Source organism: Macaca fascicularis, chromosome 1 (assembly GCF_037993035.2).
Source record: "Macaca fascicularis isolate 582-1 chromosome 1, T2T-MFA8v1.1".
NCBI lineage: Eukaryota > Metazoa > Chordata > Mammalia > Primates > Cercopithecidae > Macaca > Macaca fascicularis.
This window is the reverse complement of record NC_088375.1, coordinates 61,530,477-61,556,823: the sequence shown is the minus strand read 5'-3', so window position 1 is coordinate 61,556,823 and position 26,347 is coordinate 61,530,477. Positions and strand designations below refer to the sequence as shown.

At 46.9% G+C, this 26,347-nt stretch overlaps 1 protein-coding gene and 1 non-coding gene across 13 annotated transcripts in view; both read right to left on the bottom strand.

Annotated features, from left to right (window-relative positions):
- Positions 1-26,347, bottom strand: part of ATP2B4 (ATPase plasma membrane Ca2+ transporting 4) — a 114,875-nt gene that overhangs the window by 13,421 nt on the left and 75,107 nt on the right. For 10 of the 12 annotated variants that reach the window (XM_065539961.1, XM_015448407.3, XM_074033516.1 and 7 more), the window contains 16 exons: positions 25,854-25,979; positions 25,257-25,382; positions 24,106-24,141; positions 22,392-22,553; positions 18,983-19,197; positions 18,103-18,345; positions 16,622-16,863; positions 15,065-15,296; positions 14,036-14,215; positions 12,945-13,032; positions 11,928-12,034; positions 8,937-9,128; positions 8,263-8,476; positions 6,976-7,187; positions 5,670-5,777; positions 2,412-2,588 (listed from right to left, as the gene is read on the bottom strand). In XM_065539961.1, coding sequence (XP_065396033.1) covers positions 2,412-2,588; positions 5,670-5,777; positions 6,976-7,187; positions 8,263-8,476; positions 8,937-9,128; positions 11,928-12,034; positions 12,945-13,032; positions 14,036-14,215; positions 15,065-15,296; positions 16,622-16,863; positions 18,103-18,345; positions 18,983-19,197; positions 22,392-22,553; positions 24,106-24,141; positions 25,257-25,382; positions 25,854-25,979 — 2,660 coding nt within the window. The remainder of the gene's footprint in view (positions 1-2,411; positions 2,589-5,669; positions 5,778-6,975; positions 7,188-8,262; positions 8,477-8,936; positions 9,129-11,927; positions 12,035-12,944; positions 13,033-14,035; positions 14,216-15,064; positions 15,297-16,621; positions 16,864-18,102; positions 18,346-18,982; positions 19,198-22,391; positions 22,554-24,105; positions 24,142-25,256; positions 25,383-25,853; positions 25,980-26,347) is intronic. The other 2 variants (XM_045395248.3, XM_005540496.4) reach the window with 1 other exon arrangement.
- LOC123571168 (small nucleolar RNA SNORA77) lies at positions 237-361 on the bottom strand. The gene has a single exon (XR_006695341.2). It is a non-coding gene; the product is annotated as a small nucleolar RNA SNORA77 (small nucleolar RNA).

Sequence of the window (26,347 nt, the reverse complement as noted above, 5' to 3'; positions counted from 1 at the left end):
ATGCATTCAAGCACCGCCTAGACCATGGTCAGGCTGCTCAGTGACACCTGGTCACTTGCCACCACAGCTGCAGTCCAGCCTCACGGCAGAGGTGACCAAGCCCTCTGAGAGACAAACTGAGGACCACTGTGTAAAGCACCTTCTGGTGAGCTCCAGGCAGTGCCCGGACTCCAATGCCTGCCCAGTTGGATGTGAGGCCAGCAACACGGAGAAGTGCTCAGGCCTCCCCAGGAAGCACCTGTGTCCCCAGGGAGCTGCATCGCCCTGGATAGGTGAGACAGCCACAGCACCCTGGAATGTTTATCTGGCAGACAGAAAAAGCACCCGCCTGGAAGTATAGTCAGGTGCAGAGTGAGTCTGCAATCCATTTTTCTTTTTCTTTTCTTTTCTTTTTTTTTTTTTTTTTTTGAGACAGAGTCTTGCCTTGTTGCCCAGGCTGGTGTGTAATGGCACAATCTTGGCTCACCGCAACCTCAGCCTCCTGGGTTCAAGTGATTCTCCTGCCTCAGCCTCCCGAATAGCTGGGATTACAGGTGCCCACCACCACGCCCAGCTGATTTTTGTATTTTTAGTAGAGCCGAGGTTTCACTATGTTGGCCAGGCTGGTCTCGAACTCCTGACCTCATGATCTGCCTGCCTCGGCCTCCCAAAGTGCTGGGATTACAGGCGTGAGCCACCACACCCGGCCTCTTTTCCACTTTTCTATCTGTTGTCTTGCCTATACGAGATAAGTTCCTACTAGGTATGCAGTTTAGAATATTCACTTCATCTATCTCTCTTATATACTAAGGAGGTGGGGTTGACTGGGGAACTTTCTTTCTTTTTTTTTTTTTTGAGATGAGTCTCACTCTGACACCCAGGCTAGAGTGCAATGGCGTGGTCTTAGGTCACTACAACCTCTGCCTCCCGGGTTCAAGCGATTTTCCTGCCTCAGTCTCCCAAGTAGCTGGTACTACAGGCATGTGCCACCATGCCTGGCTTGTATTTTTAGTAGAGACAGGGTTTCACCATGTTGGCCAAACTGGTCTCGAACTCCCGACCTCAGGTGATCCACCTGCCTCGGCCTCCCAAAGTGCTGGATTGCAGGTATGAGCCACTGCCCCCGGCCTTTTGTTTTTTTGAGACAGAGTTTAGCTCTTGTTGGCCAGGCTGGAGTACAATGGCACGATCTTGGCTCACTACAACCTCTGCCTCCCGGGTTCAAGCAATTCTCTTGCCTCAGCCTCCTGAGTAGCTGGGATTACAGGTATGTGCCACTACGCCCAGCTAATTTTGTATTTTTAGTAGAAACGCGGTTTCTCCATGTTGGTCAGGCTGGTCTCGAACTCCTGACCTCAGGTGATCCACTCACCTCGGCCTCCCAAAGTGCTGGGATTATAGGCGTGAGCTACCATGCCTGGCTGACTGGGGAACTTTCTAAAACATTTGCAAGGCCAGTTTTAGACAGTGAAACTTAATAACTTATTTAGAAGATCTCCAGCCAATCAGCAGAGAGAAATACACCTGTTCTCTGGAGACCACCCTTGAGATCTTGGAATTTACAGTGTTTTTCAGATGGAAAATCTCAGGATTAAGACAATAAAGCTATGTGGGGTGAGAGCAGGGGAAGACAGAATTATCAATGCCTAGATCAGCCCATTCACCCAGGAGAAAGTAGTTACAATTGATGCATGGAAAGTGGGAAAAAAAAAAAAAAAGTTATTGTGGGGCTATAGGCAGGGGATATAAGAGCAGCAGGGGTGGCTTCTATCCCATTTCAGAAATTGCAAGAAGGGAAGACGCTTGAAGAAATTATTGCTTCCTCCTTGTCAGGAAGCCAAGTTTGAATCCTGCAAAAGATGCTCAGACATCAACAGACTATTGTCATTTTTACACATGAAACCATCAGGTTCCCCACCATGGCCTTACACTTTGAACGGGAGAGATATAACAGGGTGAGTTTCTTTTACAAAGACCCTTCCAGATAGCATCTATTCCTATAATGGCAGTGTCTGGAAGCTAGATTAAGTGAATGCTGGGTATGTTGGCATATTGATATTGTCTAACTCCTTCCTTCTGAAGGGAGGGAAAAACGGAACATAAGAGACCTGAGACCTTCAGCATAAGAGACCTTATGCTGAAGCTTGCCCATTTGACAGAGGATAGAAGGGTGGGCTTTAGGGTCAACCCAGAGCTAAAGGACTATGCTAATGGCCTCCCATGGTCTAGGTCATTTGACTCCTCTCCTCTCAGAGGACCCCACACAGATCCCTTTGCCTATCTGTCCTGAAGCTGAGGATCTAGGGCTGCCCATCAGTAGTGAGCCTTTGGAAGGGAAGAGATGCTGGCCAACAAGAACTGCTGCCCTCCCAACACCTTCCAATATGGGAAGCTTCTTCTCCCAAGGGAAGGACAGACCACTATCAGAGTACCTGAGTCTGGATACGGTTCAGGCCCCGGAACCAGAGGATCTGGCCTCGGCGCAGCTCCATCTCAGCATGGTCAATCTCATCCAGCCCCTCAGCATCCTTGGTGATCTCCTCTTTGGTGGTGCCATGCCCAGCCTCCTTCAGGAACTTCAGGGATCGGGTAGGTATTGCGGAGATGAACTGAAAACAAGTGCAGTGAAGAGGGAGACATCAGAATCAGCGTGAGAAGAGCTGTCAGTCAACTTACATGAGCCAGGCCCTTGGGCAGGTTACTCTTTGTCCTACCACGCTTCCCACTGGAAGAGCAGTGGGCAGAAGTACCAATCCATCCAGGCAAGCATTCTCCAAGTGCCCACCAGTGGTCAGGCTCTTAGGAAGGCTTTCTGTATTTATGAACACACACAAAAGAGAGCTTATGTTCTAGTAATCAACCAGCCATCTGCCTGGTCATATACTTCATTTTTCTCTTTCTGTCTCATTTCTTCTGTTCCATTTTGCAATCTGTTTTTAAGGTTAACGTAACTATACTGCATAGTATGCAGTAGGAAGGGACAGAGACCAGGACCTGGGGGAAAACAGTCTGGGGAGAAGATGGTGATATCGTATATGTATGGGAAGGGGTTGAGAAGGGTATTGGAAATGAATGACCCCTTTCTTAGTTGCCATATGCAAAGTAGTTTCTGTGTTACAAACTCTCGTGAAAGGATATCGAAAGTTTTCTTGGGCTTGAGATGAGGAAGTGGATGGGATAGTCCATGGAAGAAGGGACACATGAGTATTATCAGAAGACAAGGAGCAGTACATTGGGCTTGAAATTCAAAATAAAATTTCCCGGTGAGCTCAGCACCTGTCAGTCATTTCTTTCCAGACAAGATGAGGAGTAGCCAGGGCTCACGTGGGGAAGAGGGACTGTATGGGCAATCTGATATGGAGTCAAGTGTTTTGAAATGGGAAGAATGCTAGAGCTCTGCTTCTGAATGTGGAAAGAGCTGCTGCGATACAGAAGGAAGGCTGCTGTCTGGCATAAGGCCCCATGGCCACATGTGAGGCAAGAGCCAGAACAGAGTTTCAAACAACAGGTGAAACAACCAAGCTTTACCAAAGCATAAAACTGCTTTAGGAACTCACTGATTTAAAAAATATATATATTCACCAAAAAGAACAGGGTGGAGGGAATTGGGTCAGACATTAATTAGGGAGGGCTGGGTGCAGCGGTTCATGCCTGTAATCCCAGCATTTTGGGAGGCTGAGGCAGGAGGATTCCTTGAGCCCAGGAGTTCGAGATCACCCTGGGCAACACAGTGAGACCCCCATCTCTTTATTTTTTGTTTTTTGAGATAGAGTCTCACTTTTGTCACCCAGGCTGGAGTGGAGTGTCATGATTTCGGCTCATTGCACTCTGCCTCCTGAGTTCAAGCAATTCTGCCTCAGCCTTCCAAGTAGCTGGGATTACGGGCACGTGCCACCGTACTTGGCTAATTTTTTTTGTATTTTTAGTAGAGACGGGGTTTCACCATATTGGCCAGGCTGGTCTCAAACTCCTGACCTCAGGTGATCTGCTCGCCTTGACCTCCGAAAGTGTTGGGATTACAGGCGTGAGTCATTGTGCATGGCCTGAGACCCCCATCTCTTAAAAAAAAAAAAAGAAAAGAAAAGAAAAGAAAAAGAAATTAATCAGGGAGGCATCTAGATGTAAAATAAATAACTAGCAGGTTTAGGGGGGGAAGGCCTGAAGCTCCAGAAAGAGCTCTTCGAGGCCAGTTAGGGCAAAGTGTCTATTACCTGGGTGGCTGGGCACTAAGGGATTGTTTGCAGAGACCTGGGGTCTGTAAAGAGAGGCATAGCCCAGACCAGAGCGGAGGATGAGGGAGGTTTGTAAAGCGGTATTAAGGAAGAAGTGCAACTATTAGACTTGATGATACTATTATAATCTTAATAGCTTAAAATTTGAATGAGTATTTATAAGGTATTAGACATTAATCTAAGTCTTTTCTATATAGTAACTGATTCACTAATTAACAATGACCTTGTTTTCCTAAGTTGAAGACACTGAGACACAGATTGGTTATGTAACTTGCCCAAGATGATTCAGCTTATAAAAAGGAGAGCTGAGGCCGGGCACAATGGCTCAGGCCTGTAATCTCAGCACTTTGGGAGGCCACGGCAGGTGGATCGCCTGAGGTCAAGAGTCTGAGACCCGCCTGGCCAACATAGTGAAACCCTGTCTCTAATAAAATACAAAAAATTAGCTGGGTGTAGTGGCAGGCACCGTAATCCCAGCTACTTGGGAGGTTGAGGCAGGAGAATGGCGTGGACCTGGGAGGGGGAGGTTGCAGTGAGCCGATATCGCGCCATTGCACTTCAGCATGGGCAATAAGAACGAAACTCCGTCTCAAAAAAAAAAAAAGGAGAACTGGGCTGGGCGCGGTGGTTCACGCCTGTAATCCCAGCACTTTGGGAGGCCAAGGCAGGCAGATCATGAGGTCAGGAGTTTGAGACTAGCCTGGCCAACAAGGTGAAACTCTGTATCTACTGAAAATATAAAAATTAGCCAGGTGCAGTGGTGGGTGCCTGTAATCCCAGCTACTTGGGAGGCTGAGGCAAGAGAATTGCTTGAACCCAGGAGGCAGTTTGCAATGAGCCAAGATCACACCACTGCACTCCAGCCTGGGTGACAGAGCAAGACTCTGTCTCAGGAAAAAAAAAAAAGAGTTGGATTCAAACCCAGACAGTCATTCCCAGAGTCCAACCACACGCCACACTGCTACTCTAGAGATCTTGTAAATCTGAATTTATCTCAGGTAAGAGTTAAGCATTCCACCCAGATAAAGCCATGGCAAGAAACAGAAGAGGCTGGGAGTCCTGAATTATGTCAGCCTGGCAGCCCACAGCCAGGTTGCTGTCTCATGAGAATAAAGACACATGTCTTGTAAACTCTTCTATTTCTAAGACCGTTATTATATTTATTTTTTTGTAGCAAAATTCCATTGAAAAGTTTAGTTTCTGTCCCAGAGAAGCCAAGGGATTTTTCTACCTCCAGGCATGGTTAGAGAAGAATTCTGAAACTTCTGAAGTGATCACTCCACCTTGAGATCCTATGAGATGGCAAGAACTTGAAAACTTGAGTGGGGGTGGGGAGGAAGGAAGAGAAGATGAAGAGGAGGAGCTGGGGGGTCTCCACAGTTGCTTGATCCATCTCCTGTAGAGGAGGAGAGGTCTGCAGGCTGTGAGAATGCACCAGGAGGGTGTGCCGGTACTCACCTGGCCCCAAAGAAGTTCTCCAATCCCAATGAAGAGACACCACAACCACTGGGACAGGCTGAGGCTTGTACAACTGAAGGGTTTACCCCCAAATTCCACGATGAAAATCTAGAACAGAGAAAGGGGCAGCCCACCATCAAGGAAATGACTAACAGGCAGCTGGCCCTCCAGCCAAGGCCCCCAAAGCCACATCATCCCACTGCCTCAGGATCCTTGGGTGCAAGTCCTGATTTGCTTGCAGGGGAAGGGAAAAGAAGAAATCTCAAAGGGGAGACAGACAAAAACAGCCTTTACAGAGCACTGTGACGGGGAGACAGACATAGTTACTGTGACTATGATTCACAGACGATCTGGAGGAGTTAGGGGAGCTGGAGGCTTCCTGTGACTAAAAGCCAGTTAGTGACAAGGAGAAGGTACAGTGGTGGAGTGAGGAACTGAGGATGAGGTGGGAGGATTGCCTGAACTTGGGAGATTGAGGCTGCACTCCAGCCTGGGTGACAGAGAGACAGAGAGATCCTGTCTCAAACAAACAAAAAAAAAAAAAAAAAAAAAGAAAAAAAGAAAAAAAGGCCAGGCACAGTAACACTTTGGGAGGCAGGAGGATTGCTTGAGGCCAGGAGTTTGAGACCAGCCTGGGCAACAGAGTGAGATCCCATCTCCATTTTTAAAATTAAATTTAAAAAAAGGAATTGAGGATGGGGACAAATAAAGGGAGGTAACCCGCTGAGGGATGGGACAGGAGCTCTTCTGTTACATAGTCAGCTCATAGTCTCGTACCGGAGGAGTGCAAGCTGGGCTGACTATGTAATATATGTGTACAATCCCATTACTTCTCTTTCTCTGAGTTGCATAACACTTTTTATCATAAGCCCTTCAGAACAAAGAGGCAGGGACAGGGAGAGTCTATACTAGATGTGCATGCACATTTCATATAGGCTGACAGGAGCCACAGAAAGGGACTAGAAGAGAACGACACTTCTTCTGGTCACTCTGTGAAATTTCTGTGTATTTAGAAAGATCATGAAATGATTTTAGAAGTATTATTTTATTTCCAGTCAACATGCTACCCTGCACTGGAGCTCTTGACACACTGGGCTCCAATTCTAGAGCAATGGGCAAAAGAAAGCAAATTGGGAATCCCAAAGTCCCCCAGTTCCCTCATTCCTTTTCTTAGGTATGTAGGGAGCCCTGTCCCAGTCCCCATAATTCCCTCATTCCTTTTCCTAGGTATGTAGGCAACCCTGGCTCCCAGCTTCTGCCCTTTGTCATCCCAGATCTCCTGCCCCAACTGCAGACAGAATCTCACCTGGCAGATGAATGTGCCCAAGACTACAGAGCAGAAGATGATGTTGCGGTAGATGCCTGAAAAGACGTTCTTCTCTCCGTGGATCTTTCGGGAGTTGATTTCATTGAAGAGCTGCATCAGCACGAAGGTGTTAAAAACAATGGTATAGTGCTGGGTGGGTGGTGAATGTAGAGGTGCCTTCCTCCCACTATCAATATCAAAGAATTTCTCACCTAGTGGGGAGAGGAGAAGCACTGGAGGTTAAGTGTGGTCTGAACTAAGAGTCAGAATGTGTTGGTACAGCTATACTGCTTGCTTATGGCTGGTGTCCATTCTAATTGATCAATATCTGAGCTGTACTAGTTATTTATTTTTTTGACATAGGGTCTCACTCTGTCGCCCAGGCTGGAGTGCAGTGGTATGATCACGGTTCACTGCAGCCTGGACCTTCCTGCTCAAGTGATTCTTCCACCTGAGCCTCCCAAATAGCTGGGACTACAGGCGTGCACCACCATGCCTGGCTAATTTCTTGTTGTACTTGTTATTACATATTTCAAATGTTAGTTCTGGTCTTATTTTACCTTCCCTCTCAGTTTGCTGCATTGATACCTGCTCTCATGTAGTGCAGCATGGTAGTAAGACTATGTGCGCTGAAGTCAGGCAATCACAGGTTTGAATTTTAGTGCAACTATGTACTCATTATGGGACCTGAACTTAATTTTTTGCATCTATAAGAAAGAAATAGGCCGGGTGTGGTGGCGCATGCCTGTAATCCCAGCACTTTGGGAGGCCGAGGTGGGCAGATCACAAGGTCAGGAGATCAAGACCATCCTGGCCAACATGGTGAAACCCTGTCTTTACTAAAAATACAAAAATTAGCCAGGTGTGGTGGCGCATGACTGTAATCCCAGCTACTCGGGAGGCTGAGGCAGGAAAATTGCTTGAACCTGGGAGACGGAGGTTGCAGTGACCCGAGTTAGCGCCACTGCACTCCAGCCTGGGTAACAGAGCGAGACTCCATCTCCAAAAAAAAAAAAAAAAAAGAAAGAAAGAAAGAATAAAGCCTCCCTTGTGAAATTATTATTGAGTACATACAGTACACACGGTACACACAGTACTGTCTGTACTCAAGAGTACTGTATGAGTACGTACAGTAGCATAATGCACCATGTAGCAGAGCACAGGAAGCACTGGGAGGTGAAGCTGCACTTATTCCTGGTCTGTGTGCTTGCTCTCACGCTACCTTCTTTCTCTGCCTCCACCTCTAACCAGCACCCCAGCTGCTAGCCCACCGCCAAAGTGGCTCACCCGCAAAGACAAGGATAAAGATGACAAGGAGCTGATAGAACGCATGGCCCAAGATGTTCTTCATCATAGTGCGTGAGATCAGAGGCTTATTTCGGCCATAGGGGCGCCGCTTCAACAGAGATTCCGTAGGGGGCTCTGTGGCCAGGGCCAATGAAGCAAAAGTGTCCATGATTAGATTAACCCATAACATCTGCACAGCTTTCAGTGGGGAATCCTGGTGGGAAGAAGAACCAGTCCTTTTAGCTTTTCTCAGAAACCAGCCCACCTTTGCCCTGTCGATGGCCTAGCTCCCACGACCCACCTAGACTTGGAATCTGGCCACTTCCTAGCTGAGTGACTGTGAGAAACTTACTTAACTTCCTTGAGCCTCAAGTTCCTCACCCGTAAAATGGGGATAATAATACCTACCTCACAAGGTCATTTTTGAAGAATACAGATAGTGCATATAAATGCTTATTATAGTGGCTGACACGTAAGTGCTAAGCGAAGGCCTGTAAGTTACCATCATTCCACATAAGCAGATGAAGACAGCGGACTTAGAAGAGCTAACTCCTGTCCCATCGTCACAGGGAAACCCTGTCTTTACTCTTCAGTAAACACACCGTACCCTCCACCCCATATTCCTTAGCCCCTGACTCATCCCTCCCGTCTCAGCCCACCCACACCCCCTTCACCTGAGTGATACAGGCTCCAGCAAAGGCTACAATCACGGCCACCACGTTGACAGTGAGTTGGAACTGCAGGAACTTGGAGATGCTGTCATAGACGTTTCGTCCCCACATCACTGCCTTCACAATGCTAGTGAAGTTGTCATCTGTTAGGATGATGTCTGAAGCCTCCTTTGCTACATCTGTGCCTGCGATGCCCTGAGGTAAGATGGGAGGGAAAATAGTGAGGGAGTGGATAAAGCCCAGGCTCCGTTTCCTGACCTCCAGGAAGCTTCAGACTTTGGTGTAAATACTACAGGGCACACTAGCCACACAAAAGAAAACAAAGAGCAAATGTGTCACTGTCACTCTATAGAAAGGATGGCTGGGGCCTGATGTCACCTACCTTACTGTTGCGCCCAGACTGGGAATTACAGTCATCTGTGATATCCCTTGCACCCTCCCCTCCTACTCCCTCAACCTTAGAAACTAATTAAAAGGTAGAGAGCAAATCCTGTCTATTCTACCTCCAAATTCTTACATTTCTGTTGCCACTGCCAGTATCTCATTTAAGCTCATGTCATTCCGACACTGTTGAGAAACTCTGCATTTGTTCTAGGAGCAGTAGTATGGCAGCACAGTTCCGAAGTTTCATCTTTGTTCAAAATTTTCTTTTTAAATTAAATTAAAAAAAAATTCGAGACAGGGTCTTGCTTTGTTGTCCAGGCTGGAGTGCAGTGGCACTCAGCTCAATGCAAGCTCTGCATCTGGGGCTCCAGTGACCCTCCCACCTTGGTCTCCTGAGTAACGGGACTACAGGCATTTGCTCATCCTGCTCGGTTAATTTTTAAATTTTTTGTAGACATGGGGGTCTCTCTATATCGCCCAGCTTTATAATCACTATTATGAAATAATCTCCAAGTTATGTTGTTAAGTGGAGAAAGAAAGGTAGAAAAAAGAGTTTATGGTATGGTATCACTTATCTAAGGGGGCAGGCCATAAATATATTACATTTATTTATTTATTTATATTTTTTGAGACAGAGTCTTGCTCTGTTGCCCAGGCTGGAGTGCAGTGGTGTGATCTCGGCTCACTGCTACCTCAGACTCCTGGGTTCAAGTGAGTCTCCTCTCCTGCCTCAGCCTCCTGAGTGGCTGGGATTATAGGCATGCACCACCATGCTGGGCTAATTTTGTATTTTTAGTAGAGACAGGGGTTTCATCATGTTGGCCAGGCTGGTCTTGAACTCCTGACCTGAGGTGATCCACCCGCCTTGGCCTCCCAAAGTGCTGGGATTACAGGCATGTGCCACCATGCCAGGCCCGCATTTGATTATATTTTAAAGGAGCAAACCGAAGAATAAACCAAAAATGATAGAAAAAAATTACCTATTGAATTAAGAGGTAAGCAACAAGGCAAAGGCAACGAGGGTAGAAGCCGGATTTCTATGAATATACCTTGTTTTGCACATTTGACTTTAGAATCATGTATTTTATTTCTCTCGCTTCTTTTTTTTTTTTTTTTTTTTTTTGAGACAGGGTCTTGCTCTGTTGTCCAGGCTGGAGTGCAGAGGTGTGATCTTGGCTCACTGCAGCCTTGAACTCCTGGGCTCAAGCAATCCTCCCACCTCAGCCTCCCGAGTAGCTGGGACTACAGGTATGTGCCAGCACACTTGGCTAATTTTTATTTTTTTTTAGAGATGGGAGTCTCACTATATTGCCTGCCTCAAAATCCTGGCTTCTAGTGCTCCTTGCCCCTTGGCCCCCCAAAGTGTTGGGATTGATTACAGGTATGAGCCACCACACCGGCCTAAAAAGCAATCTCTAAAATGGAAAGTAACATGATATAAATGATCTGGTCGCCACTTGGTGGCACAAGTGCACACAAAAAAATGTTACAAATGCCTTAAAAACAATAATTTGATGGCACATTCCTGGTAGCATATACCTATGGATAAAAGGAACTATAAGAAAAATATTGAATTATTTTTGGCAGAGTAATTGTATTATTAATACTATTGATATTTTGTAACCACTTGAAATATTTTAGAATAAAACAAAAAATAATCATGTTAATGCCATTAGGAATCAAAATTTTCAGCTTAAGGGATACAAACATAAAATCAGGGAAGTTAAATACAATTAGAAGCTGGGTGTGGTGGCTCATGCCTGTAATCCCAGCATTTTGGGAGGCCAAGGTGGGCAGATCACTTGAGGGCAGGAGTTCGAGACACCCCCTGGCCAAAATGGCGAAACCCCATCTCTACTAAAAAATACAAAAATTAGCAGGGTGTGGTGGTGCATGCTTGTAATCCCAGCTACTGAGGACGCTGAAGCAGGAGAATTGCTTGAACCTGGGAGGCAGAGGTTGCAGTGACCCAAGATCATGCCACTGCACTCCAGCCTGGGCGACAGAGTGAGACTCTGTCTCAAAATAAATAAATAAATATATAAATAAATAAAATAAAATTCGAAAGTTATAAATTAGGAAGTTAGACATCTATAATTCTTTTAAAAATTATTATTTATTATTATTTCTTCTAAAAGTGGAATAAAAAGAAATATATAATTCTAAAGTTAAATGAAAAACAGAAATACGGAGCCTTGGAACATGTGATTTTAAATGAACTTTCCAAGTGATTCTGATGCTCTTGGCCTCAGAAGTGAAAAGCAGAGTACCCAGTGGTGCCAGCCACACAGTGCGCTTCCCATAGGAAACATGAATCTTCTAGAGTTTGCCCAGTTGACAACATCACATGTTTATGGGCAAGTTTATGTTGGTCTGGCTTTCCTGCATATGATCCTTCATGACTTCCCTCCCTCTGATCTACTCTTCATACTTGATGGGTCCCCAATTACATATATAACGATTGACCAGGTAGATAGGAGAGATGGAGTTGGACAAAAAAGCACCCCGTGGGCTATGCCGGTGTAGCAAGCAGCAGGCAACCAGAAGCCGGACCTGGCTTTCTGATGGAGAAGGCAGCTTGCAATCAGAGAGACGCTGTGCTGAGCTTACCATGGCAAAACCAACATCCGCTTTCTTCAGAGCAGGTCCGTCATTTGTGCCATCACCAGTGACAGCCACAACCTGCCGCTGTTCCCCAACAGTGCTGTCAATGATGCCTGGGGGAAACAGACACACCACAGTGAGGTTTTCTGGTCTCCCTCACCCCTCAGTTCTACCACCCGCCACTCCTTCTACTTTCCTCTTTCCTTCCCTTTTCCCTTTCCTAGAGGTTCTACAGGAACCACCCAAGGGCAGTAAGTTGTTTCATGGGTAGCACTGAACTACGTTTGTCCTCATCTGGTACCCTAAGGCAGCTATGAATAACACATTGGATGGATTTCAAGGCAGAGACCTAGGGGTCAAACTGCACCATTTCCAGCTGGGCAATTTGGGTAAGTTACTTGTCTTCTCAGCCTCAAACTTCCTCATTTGTAAAATGGGAATACCTGCCCTGCCTAGTTCACAGTACTATTGGTAAATAAGACATGATCATGTTTTTAAGAACCCAACAACTTGCCAGGTGCAGTGGCTCACGCCTGTAATCCCAGCACTTTGGAAGGCTGAGGTGGGCAGATCACCTGAGGTCAGGAGTTCAAGACCAGCCTGGCCAACATGGTGAAACCCTGTCTCTACTAAGAATACAAAAATTAGCCAGGCATGGTGGTGGGCGCCTGTAGTCTCAGCTACTCAGGAGGCTGAGGCAGGAGAATCACTTGAACTCAGGAGGCGGAGATTGCGGTGAGCCGAGATTGCGCCACTGCACTCCAGCCTGGGTGACAGAGCAAGACTCTGTCTCCAAAAATAAAAACAAAAAATAAAAAAATTAAAACCCAACAACTTTATTGTGTGTCATACTCACCAAGGGCTCGGATGTTTGCTAACTGTATGTTCTCCCCAAATAGCCTGGGAGATCTCCTAGGACCTCCCTATTTGGACAGGAGAGTGACTTTGGCTGGTGGTTCTTATCTGTCTTCGCCCTGGCCTGCCTTCAGCTGTTGCAGGCACCTATTTGGAAGCCAACCTCACCTTTCACCAGAGTGTGCTTGTCAGTAGGAGAAGATCGCGCCAGGACCCGAAGCTTAGGCCAGATCTTGTCCAGCTTTTCTTGCTCTACCTGCCAACACCAGACCACACCTGGATCAGTCAAACTCAGAAAAGCTATCCAGGAAAGTCTTGCTTCTCCATATACTTGGAGCCACTGGGAGATTGGGTACGCCACAGTCCCACATGACAGTGTTATTCTGGCTTCAGCAGAGATTAAACAGCCAACCAGTCTCCAAGGGTAGATTCATGGATGATGACCATTCAGGCCCTGCTTTTTTTCTTTTTCCTCCTAAGTCCCTACCTGGGAGCCAATCCCCCATTTCCCAGACCTTTAACGGGAGGTGGGCCAGGGTTGGCTGTTGGCTCGGGTGGGTAAAGTGGTGCTTCGGAGGTCTTAGGTATGATTTCTATGTAGCTCAGGAAGCTTGGATCTGTGCCACTGCCAGACCACATTCTCCTTTAGCCACTGTTAGCCAAAGGGCAGGGACACAGGAGGGGTGGGCTAGCGGGAAGGCAGTAAAAAAAACTGAAAAAGCAGAAAGACATGAAAAATTAGTGACACTGTCTCAAAAGATAGCTAGTGAGCTCACCAGCTTCATTCACAAGCAACTCCCATTTTTTTGTTTTTGAGACGGAGTTTCGCTCTGTTGCCCAGGCTGGAGTACAGTGGCGCGATCTCGGCTCACTGCACCCTCCGCCTCCCAGGTTCAAGCTTGTCTCAGCCTCCCCAGTAGCTAGGACTATAGGTGCATGCCACCATGCCGAGCTAATTTTTGTATTTTTAGTAGAGACAGAGTTTCACCATGTTGGCCAGGATGGTCTTGATCTCTTGACCTTGTGATCCACCCGCCTCGGCCTCCCAAAGTGCTGGGATTACAGGCATAAGCCACCGTGCCCGGCCAGCAACTCCCAATGTTACCATATGAGCAGCTTTGGTACAAGGAGATGTTTCACTATAAATAGCTTTCACTTTAGAAAACACCCACTTTCCCGCACATGACCCAGATGTCTTATGCTGGAACCCGCCTTTTCCTCGTCAGGGGAGGTCCTGGATCCCCCTACCCAGGACCCACCTCGCCTTTCTCGTTGCGGATGAGCCGGTTGAATTCTTTGCCTTCTAAGCACAGGAAGTCATCCCCAGGTGTCAGAATGCCACATTTGGTGGCAATGGCCCGGGCTGTGTTGATGTTGTCACCTGTCACCATTCTGACAGTAATGCCAGCTTGTTTGCATTTGGCAATAGCATCTGGCACCTTCAGAGAGTGAAGAAAGGGGAAAGGTGCAGATGAGGGTGGTGACCCTGGTAAGCTGTCCCTGTACGTCTGTCCCTTTGTGGCAGACAGGAGAGAGGCACCCTAGAAGTGGTGCCATGTGGCATGGGCTAGGTCTGGTCATGTTGATATTGTTAGGTGCCACCTCACTTCTGTCCTACCTACAGCAGTCACATTTGAATTTGCCCTATTGCACCACGAGTTGAAGGGGAAATTTGCTTTGGGAGCCAGGTGTAAAAACTTGCTCTCCACTCACAATCGAGACTCCTTGGCAGGGCATGGATGGCATTTTGCGATTTGGCCACTGCTTTCTTTTCTAGCAGAAGCTTCTGCCACTCTCCACCCACCGGGCCCATGCTCCAACCATATCAGCTCTTTGTAATTTCCCACATGCATGACACCCTCTCATGCCTCTGGGCCTTGACAATTAATAGTCCATCTGTCTATGCTTCTTAGAAGCAGAGATTTTCAATCCCCTAGTGTCTAGAATAGTTATCAGCACACAGCAGTTACTCAAAAAGAATGTGTTGATTGAAAGGAGGGAGCTAAAGACAAAGTTGGTGTCCTGATTAAATCAATCTCCTGACAATACTTAAGTGTCAAATAATGAGCCCAATAAGCCCTTTGCTTCTGAACACTCAGACAGCATTAACCCTAGGAATGCCACATTCTATCAAACTGGTACTCCACAGCAGTCCTGTGAAGCAGGAAGCACAGAAACATCTATCCCTGTAAGTGAGAAGCAGTTAGGTTACCTGCCTGGGGTCACAACTAGAAAGGGAACTAGTACTCCACTTCCTGAGACTCCTGGGTGGCTTCCCACCCTCTCACCTCTGGGCGCACAGGGTCCTCAATGCCCACCACTGCGATACAGGTCAGTTCAGTGAGGATCTCATTCTCATTGTCCCAAGAGGGCTCTGCGTCATTGAAATCCCGGTAAGCTATGCAGATAGTCCGGAGTCCATCACAGGCCATGGGCTCGATGACAGTGCGTATCATATCATCTCTGTCTTTATTCCTGAATGGCACTGCTTCCCCTTTCCGGTCCAGGATTCGATTACACCTGGGGAGGCGCACAGTAAGAACACGGTGTCTCCCTTCCCACTCAATACATTTCTACAATCATTGACAGATGATTTTGGCCACTCTGTATTATTCCTAAAGACATTGCTCCAAGCGTGGCCAAACATTTCCTTCGTCCATCACCCAGCGGAGTCCCTCTTTCCAAGGTGGGTGGGCTGTGGATGGAGTAAGGTCTAGGTAGGTAGAGAGTAGGATTCTCCCGTGTCATCTATTCTTACCCATATGTGAATGCAATGCGAGTCATTTGTGAATCCCCTGCTCTTTTGAACTTCTTGAAGGCAGAGAGACTTTTTCAATCCGAGTATTCAGAATAGTGCTCACTGTGTGGTGGTGGTTTAGGGGGAGGTTTCCTATACAAGAATGTGCTGATTAAAAGAAGGTGGCTAAAGCCAAGTTGGGGTACTGGTTAATTCAGCCCTACTGGCCCTATACCTAAGTAGGGTCAACTTTTGATGATCTATGGGTAATCTATTAATAGTCACTTTTTTTTGGTGAGACAGAGTCTCACTCTGTCACCCAGGCTGGAGTGCAGTGGTGCGATCTTGGCTCACTGCACCCTCTGCCTTCTGGGTTCAAGCGATTCTCCTGCCTCAGCCTCCTGAGTAGCTGGGATTACAGTGCGCACCACTATGCCCGGCTAATTTTTGTATTTTTTTTTTTAGTAGAGACAGGGTTTCACCATGTTGGTCGGGCTGGTTTCGAACTCCTGACCTCATGATCCGCCTGCCTCGGCCTCCCAAAGTGCTGGGATTACAGGCGTGAGCCACTGCGCCTGGCCGAATAGTCACTTTTAAAGTTACATAAATTCCCTGTAATCAGAAATGGGAATGGGAAGGAAAGAGAAGGAAAAGAGAACACAGAACAAACATTTCTAGTACTTGTTATGTACAAGGCATTTTACATACATTGAATCATTTAGTTACAGTGAGGAGCTGAGTACCGCTCTCTCTGTTTTCAGATTAGGAAATGGGAACTGAGGATCGTCCAGGTCTGAATCCTGGCTGTGCCACTGTCAGCTGTATCACCTTGAGTGAGATACTTAACTTCCTTATATCTCTGTTTTCTCATCTGTAAAACTGGGATCATCACAGTACCCACCTTCCTGAGTTGTGAGGATTAAATACAACAAGCCACCGTAAGCACTTAAATAACATGCGTGGCTTGAGTAGACGCTTGGATATTAGTTATTATGGCACCACCTGGCTGGAGGGCTCCCTCATCCGCATGGGTTCAGTGTGGGGTGTGCACCCATGCCTTCCTGAGGAGAGGCTCTTGAAGGGAAGCAGAGCTGTCAGGGGTGCTCACTTGCGCAAGATGATCTCAGAGGCGCCCTTGCTGTACATACGGAAGCCACCGCTGGGATTCCTGATGACGGTGCTCATTGACTTGCGCACTGAGTTGAAGGTGTACACTTTGTAGAGCTTCTCCTCGGGCACTTCATTACGCACAGCCTGGTAATCCTGCTTCAGATCTGTGACAAAGCCTAGCAGGGCACACTCGGTCTTGTTTCCCACCTGCCGAGGCAGGCCTCCCTCCTTCTCTGGAGGCTGGGAGAAGAAATATACACAGCACTAGTGAGTAAGATGCCTTGACAAGGCAGAGAACTTAGGGAGGAACGAACTCATTTACAAAGCCTTCACATTATATACCTGGAGCTCATGGGGGAAATAACATTTGTTTTTTGTTTTTTTTTCTTTTCTTTTTTAGAGATGGAGTCTCGCTCTGTTGCCCAGCCTGGAGTGCAGTGGTACAATCTTGGCTCACTGCAACCTCCACCTCCCGGGTTCAAGTAATTCTCCTGCCTCAGCCTCCCGAGTAGCTGGGTCTACAGGTACCTGCCACCATGCCCAATTATTTTTTGTATTTTTAGTAGAGATGGGGTTTCACCATGTTGGTCAGGCTGGTCTCAAACTCCTGACCTCAGGGGATCTGCCCACCTTGACTTCCCAAAGTGTTGGGATTACAGGCGTGAGCCACCGCACCTGGCATCTTTTTTGTTTTTCTTTTTGACATAGCATCTTGCTCTGCTGCCCAGGCTTGACTGCAGTGGTGTGATCTCAGCTCACTGCAGCCTTGACCTCTTAGGCTCAAGTGATCCTCCCACCTCAGCTTCCCGAGTAGCTGGGACTACAGGTGCGCAATCATGCCTGGCTAATTTTGTTTATTTTTGTAGAGATGAGGTCTCACAATATTGCTCAGGCTGGTCTCAAACTCCTGGGCTCAAGCGATCCTCCCACTTTGGCTTCCCAAAGTGCTGGGATTACAGACGTGAGCCACTATGCCCAGCCTGTTTTTTTTCAAGGATAGGCAGAGAGTGGTCAGTAGTAACTGTGATCCTTGTGCCATCCAGGGCTTAGGGATTTTGTAGTTTGCTCTAGTGGTAGTGCTGGTGTCTCGCCTTGTGTGGGTCTTATTCTAATACTCTGTGCTTTTTTCTAGAAAGTGAGTAATTTACTTCTGATAAGCCCAATTCTACTTTGGGATACGTTCTACTTGCCCTCCTTAGAGACATTGCCTTTACATGCTAGTTGGGAGGGTATTTCCTGGCCATAGATTCTTACAGGCCCTTGCCCTGAACCCTCCATTGACTCCCAGGTACTTTTCCATAGTCTCACCCAAACATGTTCACTCCAGAGTGAGAAATGGTGCTCACTCTCACCTGGGATGAGAATTTAGGAATGGCAATTTAGGCAGTGTAAACAATAAGCGGGTTCATTTCAGAGAAAATGGATGTTCCCTTCCAACCAACCACCCATTCTGAGTGTCTAGGCAAAGGAGATGCTTACCAGAATCTTGGAGGTATAAGCACTGTTGATAGAAATGCCATTGACAATGAGGTCCAGGACTTTGGGCAGGAAGACATCAGGGCTTGGGATTTGACGGTAATGGATGCCCCCAATATAAGCTTGTACCACAGTCATTCGGTTCATGGTCAACGTGCCCGTCTTATCAGAGCAGATGGCGGTGGCATTGCCCATGGTCTCACAAGCATCCAAGTGCCGCACCAGGTTATTGTCTTTCATCATTTTCTACAAAGGAGAAAAGACTTGAGGGGGGACTAACTGGACTCTCCTAAATATAGGTCAAAGCCATTTCCTAGCCAATATCTCTCCATATTTCATCTTCCAGTCCCACACAAAAATCCAAGATACTGGCTGGGTGCGGTGATTCATGCCTGTAATCTCAACACTTCGGGAGGCTGAGGTGGGCAGATCACCTGAGGTCAGGAGTTCAAGACCAGACTGGCCAACATGGTGAAACCCTATCTCTACAAAAGATACAAAAAGTAGCTGGGCATGGTGGTGCACACCTGTAATCCCAGCTACTTGGGAGGCTGAGGCACGAGAATCAGTTGAACCTGGGAGGCCGAGGTTGCACCATTGCACTCCAGCCTGGGTGACAGAGTGAGACTCTGTCTTAAAAAAAAAAAAAAAAAAAATCCAAGATACCATTTTTGTCATTCTCTGAAGGTTCTACAGGGTCATTTCAACATTGATGCATCTGACAGAGATGGTCCTTCCATTAACACCAGGGACTTCTGCTCTTGTGAGGCACCAGCCAAAGTTTACAGATGATAGAATGGCTTATCTTTTCACTAAGGGTTACATGGTACCCTTTCCTCCCATCTCTATCCTAAAGGAAGAGATACGATTGTTCCAGTCTCACCTTCACAGAGTAGGCCAGTGAGATGGTGACAGCCAGAGGCAGCCCCTCTGGCACAGCCACCACCAGTACAGTGACGCCGATGATGAAGAACTTGACAAAGTACTGGATGTAGATGGGAGTACACTCAGGGAGCCATGGTCTGCGATTTATCACAAAGTTGTCAATCACGAAGTATAGAATCAGGATGAAAACTGTGAGAGCAGACATGAGCAGACCTGTCCAGAGAAACAAGTCACATGAACCCAGGCCTGAGGGCATTCCTAGGGCCCTAGCCAGAGATAGAATGGCATCAGTTGTAGCCTTTGTTGCCAATTGTTAAAACCACCATCTCCAGGAAGACTTACTAAAATCCCCGCCCAGTCTCTGTTGCTTATACATTATAGCATAAGGAACAAACACTGGTTTCGTATTTCAAAGACACAGGTTCTATTCTCAGCACTGCACTAACTTGACTTGTGGCTTTGGACAAGTCATTGACCCTCTCTGGGCCTGTTTCCTAGATCAAATTCCTCATTCATAAATCAGGGGGTTGATCTGTTTCCTGAAACAGCATTCTATGATCCTATTCCACACCCACCCTCTCCCTACGATTCATAATGTCATGACTGTATTTGTCCATTTCCTAGTAGTTTATCAATTTTGACTTCTCCCCTACTAACCTCTGAATGCTGGACAATTCACACCTTGTTTACAGCAATGCCTCTGTGGTGCTAGTGTATCACCTGCATGGCTAACTCTTAGAACAGTGCTTCCCAACCTTTCTCTTGTCATGGCACACATAGAAGATGCCAATAACAGTAAATATTTATGTGGGCACCTACTGTGGGCCAGGCAAGCACTTCACAACAACCCTGTGAAATAGGTTACTATTATCACTCCCTTTTTAAAGATGACGAAATGAAAGTACTGAGAGGTCTTTGGTATGGCCCATTGGTAGAGTGACCAAACCATCCCGAGACTACTGAACAGTTTCCAGGGATGTGGGGTTTTGCTAAAATTGAGAAAATCCCAAGCAAACTTGGACGGTTGGTGACCCTACACATTACAGTACATGAAAGAATCTGCTGAAGGTCAAAACCGACTGGCCTAGGGATTCTGATTGCCATGGGTGCTGCCTGAATGCTTTGAGGGCTGATGGAATCAGTATCTGGGGACAACTGTCCCTAACTGTGGCACAATATTTGGGAAAAGCTCTGCTTTAAATCATTGTCTGGTTTTGGTTTTTGCTTTTCCCAAGGGCCAGATGATTCAGGGGCCTCCAAGCAAGGCTAGAGATGATGATATCAATGAAAGCAAATTCTTCTGTACTTTACTTGATTAGGGCCAGGACTCAGGTGGAGAAGCAAGCCACTGAGGGTGCAAAATTAAGAAGGAACTCACTCTTCAGGTGGTGGAAGGCATCTGACTTGCCTCACCCTATTCCTGGACTGGCCTAACATATAAAATAAAGCAACAAAGGAGACTAGTGGCCAGCCATCAGGTAGCTTGTACTCTCTAAGAAGAACAAGGCAGGGGCCAGGTGCAGTGGCTCACACCTGTAATCCCAGCACTTTGGGAGGCTGAGGCCGGCAGATCACTTGAGGCCATGGGATTACTTGAGGCCAGGGGCAGATCACTCGAGGACAGGAGTTCAAGACTAGCCTGCCCAACATGGCGAAACCCTGTCTTTACTAAAAATTAGCCAGGCATGGTGGTGCATGCCTGTAATCCCAGCTACTCGGGAGACTCACTTGAACCCCTGAGGTGGAGGTTACAGTGAGCCAAGATTGCATCACTGCATTCTAGCTTGGATGACAGAGTGAGGCTTTCTCACAAACAAACAAATAAGCAAAAACAACAATAAAAAAACAAGGTAAGGATTAGGAGAATAGTACAAGGGTTAGGTGGGGTATATTTAATGTTTCAGACCTGTGTGTTTGATTCTGCCCCTGCAATTCATCTCATCCATGTATAGTTTATATGCAAGAGATTTCACAGCAGTTAAAATTAGCTGGGCACTAGAACGGACACAAAGAGGTTAGGCCAACTCAGTCCAGTAGATCTTTCTGTGAAACGTAAGAAGTTCTCTATCTGTGCTGTCCAATATGACAGCCACTGCTAGCACATGTGGCTCGTGACCAACTAAAATGTGCCCCAGCAACTGGATTTTTAACTTTATTTACTTGTAATTAATTTAAATTGCAGCAGTCACATGTGGTGAGCGGCTGCTATGGTGGGCAGCATGGATCCCACCACCCAGTGTGTGCAAACTGAATCAGCGGTGTTGGCATCCTGTGGGGGTTTGTTAGGAATGCAGAATCTCAGGCTCCACACCAGACCCTCTGAACTGAATCTACACCTTAACAAGACCCCCAGGTAAGTTGCACACAGCTGTATAAAGTGCAGAAATGTGCTGATTATGATTGTGGTAAACAGAAAGGTGGAATCACAGAATAAACAGTGGTAAAAGACTATTCTCTGGCAGGGCACGGTGGCTTATGCCTATAATCCCAGCACTTTGGGAGGCCGAGGTGGGCGGATCACTTGAGGCCAGGAGTTCGAGACCAGCCTGGTCAACATGGTGAAACCCCATCTCTACTAAAAATACAAGAATTAGATGGGCGTGGTGGTGTGTACCTGTAGTCCCTACTACTTGGGTGGCTGAGGCAGGAGAATCGCTTGAACCCAGGAGGTGGAATCTGCAGTGAGTTGAGATGGTGCCACTGCACTTCCAGCCTGGGCAACAGAGAAAGACTCCATCTAAAAAAAAAACCCCAAAAAACAAAAAACAAAAAAACTATTCCTTGAGGGATATGTCCACTGAAGTAGCAATCTTCTATTTCTTCTTCCCACTCCCCATTCTCCCCCTCCATTGAAAGAAAGTGGTAAGACAGGAAAATGCAGAGGCAAGTGATGGAGAAGCCACTTTCTCATATGCAGAGTGCATTTAGAGAGGGCCTGTCTAACCACAGCCTTCCTTCTTCCTCCAGTCCTTACTTGGTATTTATTGCTTTTTGCTTGGCCAGATCCTACTACTATGCTAGGGAATTGCCTCTAGCAAGCTGCAGCCTTCTCTATCTTTAAGGAATTTACAACCCAAAATAAGAGACAGGTAAGTAGTTATTAAAATCTTCCTTCTTGCTAATGTAAATCTCCCCTACTGTAATATATGCTCTTTACTTCTCATTCATTTGGATTAAGAGATCTCACGGCCATTAACCCTTACACACAGGAAAACATTTCTCTCTGAAAAAGCCTAGGGAGAAACCAAACAGTGGCGGAGATAGGGACACAGCTGCCTAGCCCCAAGTAGCCATTCTGAAGTTTCACCTTCTTTCTGCCAGTCTCAGTTGGTGCAGAAAGAAGGGGATAAAAGTGATGAGGATGCAGGATAACACTGATAACCACAATGAGGCTGTACCCTACTCACCAGCTTTCCCAATCTGAACAGCCAGGCGAGTCAGCTTGCCCTGCAGCACTGACTTCTCCTTTTTAGGCACCTTGACTGCCTTCTTGTCTTTTTCCTCATTGTCGATTCCCTCCTGGCTATTGAGTGGCTGGATTTCCAGGGCCACTCCGTCTTGGGTCTTTGCTAGAGTGTACACACAAATAGGACAGGTGAGCAGGCAAGGTGGTAGCACTGAGTGGCAGGCAGGTGGAAACCAAAAAACCTTCCTGTCTCTTTCCCAGAATCTACCTTGGACCTGACATCAGTCCCGACCACTCGCAACCCATGCTAGACATGGAACTTGCCTTCAACACTCTATTAGGGCCTTTGGAATAATATTCTAATGACTTCAGATGAAACTGGGGTGCTTTTAGGATATGGATTTCTTCTTCAGTGGCAGCTTCCTGGCACTACCTGAGTCCCAAGCCAGATTTATTCCAGCAAGGGGATTAATCATGTCACTAAGCGCTATTAAAACAACCATCCTTCCTGGAACTCAGTGCTTAAAATAGTGAATCTTTACTGCAGATAGGGGCTGAAGGAGAGGGTTGGTAGATGTTTCTAGAGCACAAGATTGCTCTGTTAAATGGTTTATCTCTCTCTCTCTCTCGATTGTCAGGGAAGAAACACATACCCCCAGACCCAGGGTATTTTCCAGCTCCTTCTAGCAGTTGAAGGATAAGAAAAGAAAATTCCCTTTCTTCCCTGCCTAACAAAGGTAGAGAGATACAGAGTGGGACCTAGGGTTAAGTCTTTTGGGGAAGAGGGAAGAAGCTGGTGTGAGGGACCTCCTGTAATAAGAGAAAGCAGGGATAAAGAGAGACATATAAATCCATTTTGCTTTTAAAAGAAGAGTTAAAGAACTAAAATTAAAGAATTATTTCTGTTTAGCTCTGGTTTTCTAATGTGATGACTTTATTTCTAAAGACTGCTGTGATGCGGGTTACAAAGTAAAAACAAATCTCTAGGAGTGTCACAAGAGAGCAGTTCTTGCTGGCTCCCAGCACCACTCCATTTTCACCCCTGCAGGGCTCAGCCCCTTGCTTAGGATACCCTTCCTGAGTAGTCCCTGCTGTCAGACTCACAAACAAGAAGACAGAGATGGAATGTGAACACAGCCACCAAAAGAGAAACACACATCAGATCAGGAGGAAGAAAACAGACTGTGGCAAGAACAAAGAAGAGAGGTGGGGAGAGAGGTACAGAGAAAGGGCTCTCTCCAAGCACCCCTGAGAAGACCAGCAGAGAAGGGATCCAGACCAGAAGAGGACACCGATGAGGAAGCTATCAAGAGGAGGGTGCAGGGACTGCCCACCCCACCTCCCTCTGCCATGAGGACCCTGAAGTCTTCCAACCCAGGAACTGATGACTGTTGGTGTTTAAATCAGGCTGAGGGCAATGAAGCGGAGCTCAGCTCCCTGGGAAGAGCAGATCAATCCTACACACTCCCCAAGAGAAACCTTGACATGACATTCTGTGAGCCAACAGCAGAGGGTGCTGTTGTCCCATCTTAGATTGGGATCAGGCCCTTGAGACCACCCCAAAAATCTCTGCACCTTCCTCAGGATGAGGCATCTGAGCCACAGCAGGAGATAACAGATTTATGGAGAGGAAAAGGGAGAAGGCAGATGGCCTGGAAAGGTCTGGTTTGAGCGTGGGCAGGTAGAGATGGTAAATGAGTGGTTGGAGAGGTTACCTTTGTTGCGATTTTCAGGGACTCCTTGCTTTTTACCTGTTTGAACAAGAAAGAAAAAAGTGGGGTCGAAACCCAAAGTGACTATTAAGAGATCCAATTTGTTGGTCCTGCTCAAAGCCCAGAAGGGCGACAGTTAAGTGGTCGGGTTGGAGGGAAGGGACATAAATGTAAAGGAAGCTCACATCTCTGCTTTCATTCATTCTTGCTAGAGGCTCTCATGAATCCTCGGGATAGCCACCAAAACGCTCACGTAGGTGAGTGCATACTCACACCTGAGGTGCTTTCTCTTGCTCCTGGCCTGAGTCACATTGCTTGGAAAAATAGGGTGGGGATTAGGAAGTGAGAGGTTTGAACTGTTTCTGCCTGATGGCAAAGACTCTGAAAGGTGTCTCCGTGTTACTTCAACAGCACCAGGCAAGCTTCCTCCTTATTCATCTGCAGGCAGCTGCAGAAATGAATTGTTTAGTTCCTGAGGGAATGTGTTTTGTTTCCTTTTCATAAACTGTCCTCCACTAAACAGCTCAAGATGATTCTCCAGCCATGTGGTAGAAACCTTCTCTCCCCTAAGGGAAGAAGGAATGCTGAGGGAAACGGGTAGACTTGGTTTTAGTATCTTTTCCTCTTTCTCCCTCTTATTCTTTCCTTCAGGAATAACTGAGGGGCAAAGACTGAACTAACTGTTCCTACTCTTCTAGCTGTGTGTCTCTTCCACTGAGAGCCCACAGTTTCGGCAGAAATCTATTTTATTCTTCTGGCCAATTTTCTCTTAGTCTTGATGGTTCATTTAACCCCCCATCTTTGAGGAAGAAAGTTGGGGGAGGAGGAGTACATGGAAGGCATTTGGGGCTACAGCACCTAGCCAGTTTATTTAGGGCAGGCTTTATAACTTACCCCTTTACAAGCCACCAATAGACACAAAAATCAAGCTCAAATTCAACCTGATTTGGGAGCCTAGAGCCAGGATCTGGTTTTCATCAGAGCCCCCTGGAGCCAAGGATTTACATCTTTATCTCAGCAAGGAGTTTGGATATCTGCTTTCTTCATCGCAGCAGATTCTTCTAACCATGCTTTCTATCCAGATCTGCTCCCTCACTTCCTTGTTTGTCCATGGGGATGAGAGGAAAGAGAATCTCAGTCCAGATGCCCCTTACCTTTCTTCTTCTTCTCCCCTTCGTCATCCTCATTGACCCCCAAGAGAGTAAGGATGATTCCAGTCTGAGAGTTGACACCAACAGCCGTCACCACCATCCGGCCAGAACCTTCCATGACATGGGTCCCTACATGGGAAAGGAGAAGATGGGAAGGAATGTTTTTTTTTAATACCTAGACATGATTTGATATGAAACACAAATTTAGAAGAAAAAAATAGTCCTCCCTACCCCATGGATAATGATGTGTTTAGCACAGTAGGAAAAGGTCAAGAGCTGGGCACATTTAAAACGGACCAGACAAACTGGGAGTAAGGAGGAAAATGTGTCTGACTGCTTTAGGGTAAGCCCTCCCTCCTGCCCCCACTCCCACCCCTGCAACCAGCAGAGCCCCTTCAAGGGCCTTATTACACTTGTTTCACGGAAAACTTCATTTAGGCTGCCTGATATCCTTGTATTCCACCCACCAAAATGCTGCTGCCCCAGTTGAATCCCAGGGAAGGAGATGGGACACAGTCAGAAGAGAGAACAGGGTCTGGATCCTGTGGCCTGGGTGTTTGCAGGGAGGTAAATGGGAACTTGGGTAGCCAGGGCCTATACCTGAGAGCAACATGGGGTCTTTGTCCAGGGACTTCTTGACATGATCGGATTCCCCTGTCAGAGAGCTCTCATCAATCTTCAGATCATTCCCTTGGATCAGGATCCCATCTGCAGGCAGCAGATCACCTAGAGCACAAAGGGGAAGAAGGGACAGTGAAGGAGATAGTAAGAGACTGGCTGAGGGTAGGGACCTCCAACTCCTTCAACCCCATCTCACGGCTGCTCCCGTGGGCCCTATCTGGAGGGCAATGGTCGTGAGTACATGGAGGGTCTTTACAAGACTTCAGCTCTGTACAACCTGGGAGAAGGTTGCTTTCCAGGCATTATAAATTCAAACTCTTATTCATCCCCACACCTTTCCATGGCCTGAATATTACACACTTTTAACCCTAAGACACACAGAGTACAAGTCTGACAATCTCGTGGCAGAGCTTCAGCTACTCCTTTCTGAAATTCCTTCCCACAACCTCTTTAAACTCTAACCTAGAAGTGAA